At 38.0% G+C, this 14,875-nt stretch overlaps 1 protein-coding gene across 3 annotated transcripts in view; it reads left to right on the plus strand.

Moving 5' to 3' along the window:
- LOC136884911 (protein abrupt) overlaps positions 1-14,875 on the plus strand; it is a 189,748-nt gene that overhangs the window by 20,103 nt on the left and 154,770 nt on the right. For all 3 annotated transcript variants that reach the window (XM_067157223.2, XM_067157221.2, XM_067157222.2), the window contains exon 2: positions 6,496-6,708. In XM_067157223.2, the coding sequence (XP_067013324.1) occupies positions 6,523-6,708 (186 nt within the window). In that variant the 5' untranslated portion in view covers positions 6,496-6,522. The remainder of the gene's footprint in view (positions 1-6,495; positions 6,709-14,875) is intronic.

The raw sequence follows: 14,875 nt of genomic DNA on the forward strand, positions 1-14,875 counted from the left end.
TTTCTCAGAAACATTAGGTTCTATCCTTTCACCTAAATATTTGAATTTCTCTGTCTGTTTGATTTTGCCCTGATTGACCTGTAGATTTCTGGGAGCTGTCTTGACGTTTCTTATGAACATTTATTTATTTATTTATTTATTTATTTATTTATTTATTTATTTAGCTTATGGCTAATACAGTGTTATACATACAAATATAAAACAAAAAACAAGTATTACACAGAAAATAATAAAAATGTTAAGAATGAATTATAATTGAGTGGTATTATTTGTTGCAAAATCTCTAGGATGTTCATGGATACATGTTGATTGGCCTGACTTTATCATGACAGTTGCAATCTTGAGGCATGATTGAAGGCTGTATGCCAGATAGTGATAAGTATGATTGAACAGTGTCAGTACTGTAGGACGTTTGGTAAGTTAGTGTTTGAAAGAAGTTTTACTCTTCCAGAAGAAATCTGCCTTCCTTGACATTTTCAGCTGTTTATAACGGTTAGGTTCTTCAGTCTTTAAAAACGAATCTACTGTGTGTGTATATATATATATATATGTGTATGTAAAATAACATGTCCTGACTGACTGACTGACTGATTCATCATCGCCGAGCCAAAACTAGTAGTCATAAAGAAATGACATTTTGGGGATACATTTATATTGCAGGGTATAGGTGCTCACTAAGGGAGGATTTTTGGGTGTTCTATCGCTAAGGGAGGAAAAGAGAGGTGAAATTTTAAAATGAGTAGATCTCAAAAACTGAACAGTTTAAAAACGTAAAAATTGGTTTTTGGAACCTCCTTTAAAAATGAATACACACTTTGTTTTTGTTTTTGGGAAATCCACTTAAGGGGGGCATAAATAAGTGAAAAACTGGTTGAATCCTTTTGATGAGAATACTTATATCTCAAAAACTAGTCCAATTCCTTGGCTGAATGGTCAGCGTTGATGCCTTGTTTTCAGAGTGTCCCGAGTTCTATTCCCAGCCGGGTCAGGGATTTTAATCACGAGTGGTTAATTCTTTTGGCTCACGGACTGGTTGTTTGTGTTTGTCCCAGCACTCTCCTCTTCATATGCACACAACACACCACACTACCAACCACCACAGGAACACGCAATAGTGATTACATCCCTCCGTATAGAGTTGGCATCAGGAAAGGGCATCCGCCCTTAAAACAGGACCAAATCCACATGTGCAACACAGTTCGCAACCGCAACCCCACAAGGTAGGGGATAAGCGGTAGAAGACGACAACTTATATCTCAGAAACTGAAGACGTTACAAACGTGAAAATTGGTTCATGGAATCTCCATTACTAATAGAGAAACATGGTTTTTTGTTTTGTTTTTTGGGAATATCCACTCAAGTGGGGTAAAAAGAAGTGAAAAAGTGGCTGAATTTTTAAAGTTACAGATGTAAAAGTTGGTATTTGGAATCTCCTTTACAAATAAAGTAAGTTGCATTTTTTGCAATCGGAAAATCCAGGTGGGGTGTTAAGATGTGAAAATGATGGGAATTTTTAAAATGAGTATATAAACTTTACATGTTACAGACATAAAAAGTGGTGTTTGGAATCTCCTTTAAAAATGAACATATTTTTTCTTTGGGAAATCCACTTGAGGAGGGGGGGGGGGGGAGAATTAAATGGGTTTAATCCTTTAATGGGGATACTGATATCTCAAAATCTGAGTATGTTACAGATGTGAAGATGTATTATTTTGGAATCTTCTTTAAAAATAAAAATGTATTTTTTGTTTTCGACTTGAGAGAGGACTGTTTCTCACATGTTCCAGAGTTAGCTCTGCCTGGTCATCTTAGCCCCAAAAGACAATACCACAGACGTGGTTTACAAAAAAAAAATCTGGGGTAAATGAAACTCAGTTTGTCAGTGAGATTTTATACTTTAGGCAATTTCAGATTATGTCTTAGTGCAGTACCGAGGAGCGATTACTTTTATGAAATTATGAAATCCACGCGATCGAAGACGCAAGTAACTGCTAGTTTGTGCATAAATACATCTAGAAACTAGGTACTTGAAAAAGAAAACATAACATAATTATACCTGAAAAGGAAACAACTGAATTAAAAGTGGAATGACATGTTTCGTTCATGCTTTTCAGGTATAATTTTGTCATATGTTTTCTTTTTCAGGTAGTTTATAAATTGATTTGTTAATCAATTTGTTTTGGCAGACTGAAGAACTTAAGACTGAGTCAAAACTGAAAAGAAATGGCTTCAAATTTGACATTTTTGGCTGTAACAAACTGTAACATAACTTTCTGATCATCACTTTTTAATGATTGCAGCCAGTGTTGGTATTTTTAGGAACCTTTCTCTACAGTTATGCAGTGTGGGGTATGAACTGTGAGAAGGCTGGAAAATAAAAGTGATGCAGTTTGAGCTCCATTTGAGCAGGGAATCACAATTTGAAGTACTATCCTTGTGTCTGGATTGGGGTTGTGAGATTGGAAAAGAACAAATAAGTTGCATAGGAAAAATTGCAGGAGCAGCATTGCACAAATAACTTCGATGGTAGGATGTTATGGTAGCTGTCTTTCATGGGCTCCTCATCTTAGAATGTGTAAACGTCAGGGGAGAGAAGGAAAATAATCACGATGAGATACAGTAATGGATACCATAATAATTAAGGTGTGGATGTTAAAGAAAAGTTATTTTACTGGAAATCTTGAAAATAACTGTGAATGATGGGTCCTTGACCTAATTTTAAACACTTATGTTGCATATAAATGCATATTTCTGCTATTTTTCTTGCTTTGGTCATATTTTGCTGATGTTAGGTCATTTTTTTAATTGAGGCATCCTTTTTAACAAGGTTCCAGTACATGTTACCTGCGTCCATTTTCAAACACAAGATCTCAAAATACTGTAGTGAGTGTATTTTTCTTTCTTTTCCTGAAACAGAAAGAGATGCTGTACAAACTTGTGCCAACAGATACCAAAAAGCATTCTTGACATCATTTTTGCATTTTCCCATTTATGTGGGGTCTGCCTTCTTGCAATGTTTCTTCCGCTTCTTTCGATCCATAGTGTCCCAAGGGCTGAGTTTGGTGAGCCGCATGTCATCTCTCTTTTTGACTGGGGACCCGGGATGCTTCCATTCCATGCTCTGACGTTTGCTCTCTGGTTCGAGGTGGTGAACCCATGTTTCATCTCCAGTGATGATCTGTTTCAGAAATCTTTCACCTTTGTTAGCATGACGATCCAGTAGGTATTAATGGTTATGAATTTCATGTTTTTGGTCCGTATTGAACTGAGAATAATATATAAGTAATAATAATAACAACGTAAATGTTTCCACCTTTTCAATACTAAAATATATTCACAAAATTATAAATTACACGGTACTAGATGGGTCGAAACTAGTACCGTGTAATTTATAATTTTGTGAATATATTTTAGTATTGAAAAGGTGGAAACGTTTACGTTGTTGTTATTATTATTATTATTATTATTATTACTTATATATTATGATCCAGTAGGTGCTGACAGATTGCGCTTCTGCTCTTCTTCGAGTTGTTTTGGAGCCCGTCTTGAACAGACTTTGTGAAAGTTAAACCTGTTATGCATGTTTTCATAAGCAGAACCATATGGTTTGCCACGTCATCAACAATCACTTGTCTGTTATTCAGGATCATATTCGCACACTTGTTCAATATTGGCATCAGTTACGGTTGCAGATGAACACCCGGATCTTTCTCCATCCTTCACGGTCATGTGACCACTTTTGAACGGTTCAGTCCACTGGTAAACACTTTGCTGTGGCAAAAAGTTGTCCTCGTATTGTGCTGAAGGTCTTCTGTGAATTCCGCTCCTGGTACACCCTCAGACCACAAAAAATGGATTACGGATTGCTGTTCTTCCTTGGTGCAAGCAGGGAGTGGCATGGCCAACTTTACGTCGCAACAGCGCAAGCTGTACTGATCTGATAATGCTGAAACCTACCACAGATGTAGACAATGGTGCCATCTAGCAGCTGGTGAGCACACAATGCAATAGAGCCAACCTAAGGACAATTACAGCAAAATTGCAGATACTTATTGACTTGCCTACGTAAGTACAGGGAAGGAACAAACAAGTGTCAAATGCTGCTAGCTCTTTCAAGCAAGATAAATACGACTAGACAGCCGAATAACTTTCCTTGGTCCCACAACTACTTAAGAACACATTCAACTTTCACTCCTTCAAGCCAGTTAAATCTATATATATAAAACAAAAGTTTTGTCTGTACATTGCTCGGAATTTAAAAAAGATGGTATTTCTGTATCAGTCATGTCCACAGTAACAGTTTAATTTTCCGTAATTTCTGTCAGTCTTTCTGTCTGTATGTACACGCATCACGAGATAACGGCTGAAGAGATTTTAATGAAAATCGGTATGCTAAGTTGGGGAATAAGTCGCTACAATCTAGGCCATAAATAATTTTATTGACACTGAGTGAAATGGTAGTTTAGGGAAAGGCCTAAATGTTAATTCTGAAATATTTATGTTATTAATGGTTCTGTCTTGATGAAAATCGGTATACAAAGTTGAGAAATAAGTTGCTATAATCTAGGCCATAAGTACGTTGATTCACGCGGAGTGAAATGGTAGTTTAGGGGAAGGCCAAAAATTTAATTCTATTTATGTTATTGATCGTATCGATAAATACTACATAACTAAAATTATACAGTATTAAATTTCCGATCATTTATGTCTTGTACATTGTTACCGTACCGGCTATGATCACAGAGATATTCATGAATTTATATTTTTGTTACTAAGTGTATATCAGCGCTGGGTCACAAGAAGATTGGTAAACAGAATTTAATGAAAATCGGTATGTACAGTCGGAAGATAATGAACTACAGTCTACGCTATAAATATTTTTTAAGACGCCCTAATATCACAGAGTCGAAAGAAAACTAAATGCGAAGGCCTACAATATGGAAAGCTCGTAAATTGATCAACAATAACATTGCATTGACCGTTGTTTGTTGCAATGTGATTTGTGTTTTCTGTTGCCACTCATCTTCGATATATAGGATTACTGCTGCGTACCGTACATTTAAAAAAATTCGCTTTATGTCACACCGAAAAACATAGGTCTTATGGCGACGATGGGATAGGAAAGGGCTATGAGAGTGAAGGAAGCGGCCTTGGCCTTAATTAAGGTACAGCCCCAGCATTTTCCTGGTGTGAAAAAGGGAAACAATGGAATGCCATCAGTGGGGTTCGAATCCACTATCTCCCGGTTGCAAGCTCACAGCTGAGTGCCCCTAAGCACACGCCAACTCGCCCGGTCGTACCGAGTGTAACAGCCTGCCTGAATATTGGCGGGAAGTAGCTGGGGAGTTGGATAACTTTGATCTTTAGCATGCCATTCCTCTGGTTCATAAATTTTCTGATACTGCTGGTATGTAACACACTGGTTCATCATAGCATTCGAGCTATTCAATCCCTACTATGAGGCCCTGCTTGGAATGAGCAGTGTGCAAATTTAACGGAATAAGGGCAGAGGAGTGTTCACGGCTGTCTGCGGCCTGGTCATTCTAGCTCTGGAACTTCAGACTGTTAGATCGGCACTGTAGTACTGTTTGTTGAAAGTGAGAAAATGTGCAGTTTTTCATTTGATCGAGTTTTTTATATGATAACATTGCTTTTAATCGCTGCATTCCTACTGACGTTTTTGTAATGACCTGTGTTGACTCCAGTTAGGAAAACCACAAAGTCAGTCTTTCTGAGAATCGCGTAGCGAAGCACAGGTACATGAGCTAGTAAGACTATAGACAGCTGAACAGCTACTTAAGAAGACTGTTGTCTTATCTGAACATACAGAATTAACATCTTTAACAGTCTATCAGCTTTACATTTTCTTATCCTCCAATAGGAGTATTCAAGGAAACACATTTCTATTTCATTATAAAGACTGAGCTGTGTATTGCTTACCCTCAACAGGTTTTGGGCTCCGGAAAGTGTAATGCTATGAACTTGTGACATGCAGCTTGATACTACGATTTTAACCAAGGACATTCTAAGCATTTTATGTTAGACAAACACTTACATTGATATCCTCTTTTTACTATTTGTAAGAACAATCAGGATCCTGATTATTCACCTTACAGGTTTGAGTTTGAGGCTGATGATGCCCTTAATATGGGCGAAACATGTCCCTTGTAACTTTTTATGATAAGATTTAATTCTTTATTTACTAGATCTCTTTGTATTGAATAGGTGGATATTAAAAATAACACTTGTAACATACTTTGTATTTACGTACATTTCAATACGGACCTAACATGAGAATTATAATGTGTAACCAAGTTGTCGATTCATATGTTCTAATCAGTTGGTTGTGTAATTGTGATTGTTTTGAGGTGTGAATCCGTGTTGTTTGTCTAAGTGTGTATTGGGTGTACAGTATGTGTATTCTGCCTGAGGCATTTTAATTTTCAGTACATTAGAACCTGTTTTGACATAAGTGCCTCATTTTTATTGTTGCAGCTGAAGGTTGCAGTGCAGTAGTACACCATGGCTGAGGAACAGCAGTTCTGTTTACGTTGGAACAACTTCCAAGTAAACATCACCTCTCAGTTTGAAGCTCTCCGCGATGAGGAAGACTTCGTTGATGTGACGTTAGCCTGCGAAGGGAAACGTTTGAAAGCTCACAAAGTTGTACTGTCTGCATGCAGTCCTTATTTCAAGGATCTTTTTAAGGTATGCTATTTAATAGCAAGTTAATCTTCTTATGATGTAATTTTGATGTATATATTGTAGTTTATCACAAGAAACACTGTGCGGAGGTAGTATCTCATTTCTCAAGATCTCCTCTTTTCAGTTTTGTTTTTTAAATGTATTTTTTATTTCTTTCTGTGAAGTTCATAACACATTCTTACAAGCAACGCTTATGACCTTTCCACTGGTGCATATATGTACATGTTTTCACTGCTGGAAAGTAGAGAGAACGCCATGTAAAGCTGACAACATGGTCCGAGAAACAGCTCACTCATGTTACAGGAATAGTGAATCTCATTATTACCTGAACTTCATTTTTATTTCATAAACTGTAAGTTCCAAGAATGAAGGGTGCAAAAAAGATCAAACGACTTCTATCAAGTACGGAACATAGTTTGGGACAAGGGAGTTCCTCAGAGGGCTAAACAGACCCCGTTTAAGGCTTACCTCTTTGCCGTCATGACGTATAGTCTGGAGAGTTGCGTCATACATAAAAGAAGCAAGTTATCTGCAAGCTGTTGAAATGAAGTTCCTTAGATCAGCTGTACAGAAAACAAGGAAGGACAGAATTAGGAATGATCAGATATGAAGAGACCTGCAGGTCAACCTGACCCTGGAAGAAGGGCTAAAGTGGCTAGAACGTGTTAAGTGGATGCAGGAGAGACTAACACCGAGGAAGTATTTTGAAAAGATCGTATCGGGACGAAGACCGATTGGACACCCTAGAAAAAAGGTGGTTAGATCAGTTAAGAGAAAAATGGGATGCCGTAGAAAGAAAAGCAGCATACCAGGATCGTAATCAATGGAGGCACATCGTTCTTAAACATCTTACCCGGCTCACTGGAAGAAATTCATGATGATGATGAAACTGTAACTTGCTTTTGGAATGAGAAAAATAAAACGAGACCTCACCGTTTGTTATTTGTAAACAAATATGGTAGCAGCCTGTAGTGGAGCAGATGGTGTTATTTATTATTGGCTTGCGAATGATATTGAGATTCTCAATGAAAGTGTGCAAAGTGAAAATAATTCATCTTCAAATTGTAGAAGGTGAATTTGATTCTACTTTTGAAAAGCCAGCACCAACGGATAATTCAAGATTTACATAGGGTGCAACATCATCAACAGGTCAGAATGTCAGTAATGACTGGATTCGGGAACTTGGAGCTAATAAACTTACTGATGTCACACGTAAGCCATTTTGTGAAATTAATTCCATGGTCAAGAGAAGGTTAGAACAGAATTGTAAGCGGTCATTGAATTTCTAACCCCACATTTCTGGGATCATGTAACAAAAGAAACCATTGTTTATGACTGTAAATATCTTGCATCTTTGCTGAATTCCCTTCACACTGGTAATATTCCCTTGACGCCGTAGGGTCGATATCTACTACCAATAAAAAATGGCTCCAAATCAGAAGGAATTAGAGCCATCCAGGAGATGCAGAGTGGTGCAACACAGGGACTGTGCAAGGATACCTCAAATTCGAGGTTGCTTTGCATGTGGACATCTTCTTTTGTAGTGTTACATACACAAGAGGACTTCTCCAAACCATAAATGAATTGAGGAATGCAAACAAAGTTGTTTACATGTGTGTAACATCGTGTATTTATTCGTCTGTATTTCTTTAAAATGGGTGAAAAAGTAAATAGTATGTAAGGGCACAATTTTTTCCAAAACAGTGGTAGGTCGAAGGGTTAATGTAATGCTGTGTCTCAGGTAATGTGGTCAGCATTTGTGGAAAATTATCTTCTTCAGGCTTGATTCCATGAAACAAAAAGAGTTCTAAATTAAATTTTTAGTAACTTTTGTTTGTAATGTTTCTAAGTAAAGCTGATTGTTTTCAAAATATCAGTAAGAAACCAATTTAACCCTCCTTCTTCCCCTCAGAATATCATAATGCTAGTTAGCCTGGCATGTAAGTTAACACAATTTAAAGACACAGAGTTTTATGAAAGTATGTCCTTCGGCTGTGGGGTTTGGGTCGCGTAACTGTAGGAAACAGCGAGTTTGAACCCCACTGTCTGCAGCCCTGAAGATGGTTTTCCATTGTTTTCCGTTTTCACACCAGGCAAATCCTGCGCCGTACTTTAATTAAGGCGACGGTCGTTTCCTTTCTACTCCTAGACCTTTCCTATCCCATCGTCACCACATGACCTGTCAGTGTAGTTGCGACGTAAAGCATATTGTAAGAAGAAAAATTTCACGTGGTACTTGAGGGTACAATCGTGCGTACGGACAGAAATTGAACCAGTGGTCTTGTAAGTTTACTCGTGAAGTCACGATCAAGCAAGGGGTGAGGTAAATTAGTATTCTCCCCGTTCCCATTCAACTTGTACTCAGAAGCTCTGCAAGATACACATGATGGCATCAAAGTGAATGGATTGAAATATGGAGAAAATGCAGCAGATCCTGTCAAAAGTGGTGGAGGCATGTGAAAACCTTGGACTCGGCCTGAATTCAAAGAAGGCCAAATACAAGATTGTGGGGAAGGGTATGGTCATAGATCCCACCCTGTGCGTCAGCCAATAGAGAGAGCTGAGGTGATCATGTATCTAGACTGTGTCGTTGGCAAGTACTGGGACCACTCTCAAGAAATAAAGTGGCATATTGAGAAGCCGAGGGCTGATTTACAAACCCATGCTCAGTGGTAAGCAGCAGAGAACTGCTACAACAGCTGTGGGTTAGAAACGCACGAGGCTGTGTTCTTCCTTTCGTTGTATGAAGTACGAGTCGTGAAGCCACCATGAAGATTCCCAAAGCATTTGAATTATGGATCTACAGGCACCTGCTTTTTTATCAACTGGGTGGGCAGAATATGAAACAAGAAGGTATTGAGCAAGATGTGGGGGGGAAAGAAGAATGTAGGACTGTTAATGTGGTGGTGGTGACTTTTATTGTTTTAAGAGGAAGTACAGCTAGGCAACTATCCTAAATATAACACTAATCAAAGAGAAAAAATGGAAGGGATCTGATGGAATACTCTATAGCATCAGGGTTGGAAAAGAACAACAGTTGATCAAGGGAGGTCAGATAGGATAGATGAAAGTGAGGAGCAGTACAAGTAAGTGAAAGCAATACTAGGACGCAGCTAAGGCCCCGTGGTCGCCAACTCACGCACCCATGTTGAGAGCTGCTGGGACTAGGACTGTTGGGATCGAGAAGCTCTCCTACTTGGTCATATCATGAGGCAATGGGAAACCTCCTGCCCAATACAAAACATGATATCAGGAAAGATTGAGTGGAAGAGAGGTCTTGGGAGAATCCACACGTCTTGGCTGGAAAACGTGAGGCAATGGTTCAGACAAACGACCATTCCACTATTCCGTGTAGCCACCAACGACAGTATGGTAGCTAACATTGGATGACAGATATGGCACTACATGATGATGATAATGTACAAATAAAATATCAATTTTATTGTAAGTGGTTCTTAACCCTTTCCCTGCCAAGCTAAAATGTTTTAGTACTGCTAAAACTGCCAACCTAAATTAACCGTCTTGGGGCCAGGAGCCAATCTGGTCGGCCGCTCACCATCAGCTGGAGGAGGCCAGAGCTCCGCCTGCACTCTACTACTGTAAAGTGCCAGGCCGGTTTTAGTGGAATTAACATGCATTTTAACATTCGCGTATATCTACCGGTGTATGTCAAATACTGGCAAGAAATTTTCTACGCTTCGACTACGTAAAATAAGCTTCTGATTTAGAGTCATATAAAGAATTAAAAAGTATTATTGTTGATATTATGGTTGTCGATAACGTTTACTTTTAGGAAGAGAAAAACATTTTCGCACTTTCTCAATATCTACTTTGAAAATATCATCTACGATGCAAAAAAATATACGTGATAATGTAGAATTTATTTCTAAATATAATTCTGTCAAATTACTTTGGACGGTAAAAGTAAAAATTAAAAATCAAACGTATCACTAATAAAAATAAGACAATTTTACTCACCGATAAAATTAATGTATATATCGATGTATGACAAATACTGAAGAGAACTGTTATATGTGTGGACTAGATTGTATAAAAATAGTTCTGAGTTATTAAAAAGTAAAAAATAATAGTTGAGATTATAGTTTTTATTTTCACAGAAATTCCTTTTTCTAGTTTTCGGTTCCTGTATCTATTTAAAAAACATTTTAAAATACAATACAATATGCGTAATTAAAACATCTATGGCACTAAAGCCCTGATGGGCCTTGGTCTACCAAGCAACCGCTGCTCAGTCCGAAGACCTGCAGTTTACGAGGTGAGGCATGGTCAGTGAGACTAATATTCTTGTTCATTATTCATGGATTTCTAGACCAAGGTAGCTCTCCCAGTCTAAGATATCTCCTCGATTGTAATCACTTAGGGTCACTTAGTTTGAGTGGATCTTGAACCAACACTCAGACCCAGGTAAAAATCGTTCATCTGTCTGGGAATCGAACCCATGATTTCCGGGGGAGAGGCAGGTACACTACACTTGACCCGCGGGGACCGGCATTTACGTAGTGATAGAGAATTCATTTCTGAACAGATTAATTGCTCTGAACGAGAAAAAGAAAAACAATAAAAATGCAAATCCAAATTTATTATATCACTAGTAAAAAGAAGGAAAATGACAAAATAAATTTACTCACCGAAAATTTTTGACAAGAAGACTCTTCTCCGCTATGTAATGTTGTTCAAAGTTTCAGACCGCTGTTGAAGCACTTAAGGGTATTTTCACTAACACTAATCACTTATTACTAACACTAATAGGAACAATAAAAAGCGTAACACAACGTCATATAAAATCTGTGTGTATTGTTCAAATAGATCTTTAAATATATTTTGTTTATTTAGGGCACTTATGAAGGGTTGCACATTTAGTGTGCAGGCCTTTATCGCACTTGATGCACACAGTTTGCGACCTCTTTGTCTGTTGCGGAGAGCTACATGCAACACACCGTCTTTCCGATTTACCTTACAAAAGTTTTACGCCACACACAGGAATATTCGTGTTAATCTTTTGTCTGTTCTCAAACCATTCAGCACTCAGAGATTCAATTATGCTGGAGTAGAACTGGAGCCTAGTCATTTTCTTTCCGTTACAGTTTTCTAAATACATCAAATAAGCATTTAAGATCATACTCAAAATTATATTGAATGCAACTTTTTTCCAGAATTTCAAAGTTCTACGTTCATCTAAATAAAAATACATCATCATGTCATTTGTATCAATGCCACCCATATAACGATTATAGTCTAAGATCACGTTAGGTTTCCTCTTGTGTTGATTAATGTTTCTAGCAGTTGCAGGCACTTCTGTTTCTATTGCACCTCCACGTGCACTTATAACCACCACCTGAATTTTCTGAGATTTTTTATATTTGGATCCCACTAGTAAAATTGGCTCCTGTCTGAAATATTTATTACAAACTAATTTAAATGGCTTTTTCACAGCATCAGGTAGTCCCTTCCTGTTTCTTCGTATAGTGCCGGTAATAAATGTTCCAACTGAATATAAATGTTTTGCAAGGGGGATTGACGTAAAATAATTATCTGCGTAAATGTGAAAACCTTTCATAAAATAATTTCCTAGAGACATGAGTTTGGTCACTACAGTGTAGGCCAGTCCATTAATTCTGATTTTGTTTCTGTCTTCAGTGGATCTTGTTCCTCGGGAGGTATAAAAACCAACAAAATACTTACTAACTGCATCACACAATATCCAAAATTTTATCCCCCACTTTTGATGGTGCTTATTCGGCATGTATTGGAGTAGTTGTGTATGGCATTTAGTTCCAACTAAACTTTTGTCTATGGAAAGTTTTCTGCTGAGGTGTATAATGATGTCTAAATAGCCTCTTAGCATTATCTACAAGAGGCTGGAATCTAGCACAGGGATCGTAGTTTGGATAGCCAGGAGGAGAAAGCTTACTGTTGTCAACTAAATGAAAAGATTTCAAAAGAAGCTGAAACCTATTCCTTGAGAACATTTCACCAAACCAAGGGGTAATGAAATGGTTTACGGTACTCCAGTACGAAACAATGGTAGGTTTTCTTATCAATCCCATATTCATGATGACAGCAATGAATGCCCTTATTTCATCAATTGTAGTGCGTCTCCAACATCGAGAGCGGGAATTTGGTGACAGTTCATTACAAGTAGGAGTTGGTCAACATAGCGATTGGTCTCTGTGACTATAAGATTTAGCAGAGAAAAAGTGAAAAATAAATTGAAGTATGATATGGGCTGAGGGGCATGTTTAGGTCCAGGAAGTTCCATGAATGAAATAGGAGGCTGAGGAACGTTGTCATGTTCATTGGGAGAAATTTCCACAAAATGTTCTCCAGAGGCATCATCATCGCCATAAGACCTAGCTGTGTCGGTGCGACGTAAACCAAATAACAAACATCATCTTAGTCATCACTAGTTTCATCAACAACAGTATTCACAATAGCTTTACTGCCATTAGAAACAAATAAACATCTCTTCTGTAGCTGTGGTGATCCCGGGGGCATGTCTGGTATAATTTCATCACTACTCTCTGAACTAAATTCACTATTGCTATCAGATAAATCATCCGCGTTCACTTCGCATTGCTCCAAATATTCCATTAATGTATCGTCATCAATACTGGCTGAAAATATATCGCGCGAACCACTTGCCATTCTGCTGTCAAGAATCCAATCACTGCAAGGAGCAATCTTGTACTGACCGTTTAGCAGTATTTCTAAACACAGGAAAGCTAGAACACCCTCTTAGAAATTCCAAAGCAAGGTCAGGCACACAATAACTTGTAGCCCCTTCACTATAGGTTGTCACAAAAGTATGCACGTCACTATAGGCTGCCACAAAATTATGTATATCATAGAATTTTAAGCTGGCCGATGTAATCGGCTCTGGCAATTTAAAGGGCGGGTGCTCGCACTACTGCCTGGCTCCACGAGAGTTAAGGCAAAATTCACATTTGTTTTACTCGCCTCGGTTTTGAAGCTATATAGATGACTTTATTTTGGTGATTCATGATATATCCATGTTTATGTCCTGTGATTTACTTTGTTGGTGCTTATATCTTTATGTTAAAAAACATTAATGAATTATTAATTTCCACTTTCTGCAATTAATTTTGCAAATTTGAATTAGTATTTAGCATAGTAATAATTATTTAACATACCTGTTAATGTCACTGTTAGAATCACTAAACTGTATTGTCTTTTATTGTTAAAAGTTTGAAACCTCTATGTTTAAAAATGTCCATGTGATTTTAGTTCTTGAAATTGAAAATTGAAGTTAGGTTCGCCGTCATGAAAAACTACAGAAAACCATTTTCAGGGCTGCCGACAGTGGGATTCGAACCCACTGTCTACCATCTCGCACGGTAATCTGCGGATCTAGCAAGGTTCCTGCCGACATGAATTCCATCATTATCACCATTTTCAAAAAAGGCGATCAAAGTATCTGTGGTAATTACCGTGGTGTATCCCTGCTCCCCAAAGCTGGTAAAATATTTGGTAGAATTCTGTTGAATCATCTCCAGATAGTATCTGAGAAGGTACTTCCTGAATCCCAATACGTGTTCAGACCCACCTGAGGCACTACTGATATGATCTACTCTACAAGACAACTCGAGGAAAAGTGCAGACAACAACAAAAGCCTTTACTTTTTGTGTTCCATGACCTGCAGAAGGCCTTCGATAGAGTGCCTAGAGAAGCAGTGTGGATGGTTTTAAGGTTATTCGGCTGCCCAGAACACTTTGTTGGATTCATACAGGTGCTCCATGATAATATGCTTGCACATGTTTTGTATCAAAATGAACTTTCAGAAGAATTTCCCATCACTAATAGGCTTAAGCAAGGCTGCATGCTTGCACCAACTCTTTGGCGTATACTTGGTGGCCATGCTATTCAATCAGGCTAGACTCCTATCAGAAAGACATGCTAGACTCACTCGTATAACTGATCCCGTCAATTCTCGAATAAAGTAATCCTGATGAGGGTCCTATACACTAGGAAGTTACTAGTGGCTTACATGCCCTCTCCTCTACAACTTTATTTATTTTAACTCCTAATTACCCCTATAACCATATGAAGAGATCTGTAACATTTATCTACAACCTAGTTAACGTGATAAGCCCATGGAAGATATTTCCTTATATGAACACCAAAATACTT

Source organism: Anabrus simplex, chromosome 13 (assembly GCF_040414725.1).
Source record: "Anabrus simplex isolate iqAnaSimp1 chromosome 13, ASM4041472v1, whole genome shotgun sequence".
Taxonomy (NCBI): domain Eukaryota; kingdom Metazoa; phylum Arthropoda; class Insecta; order Orthoptera; family Tettigoniidae; genus Anabrus; species Anabrus simplex.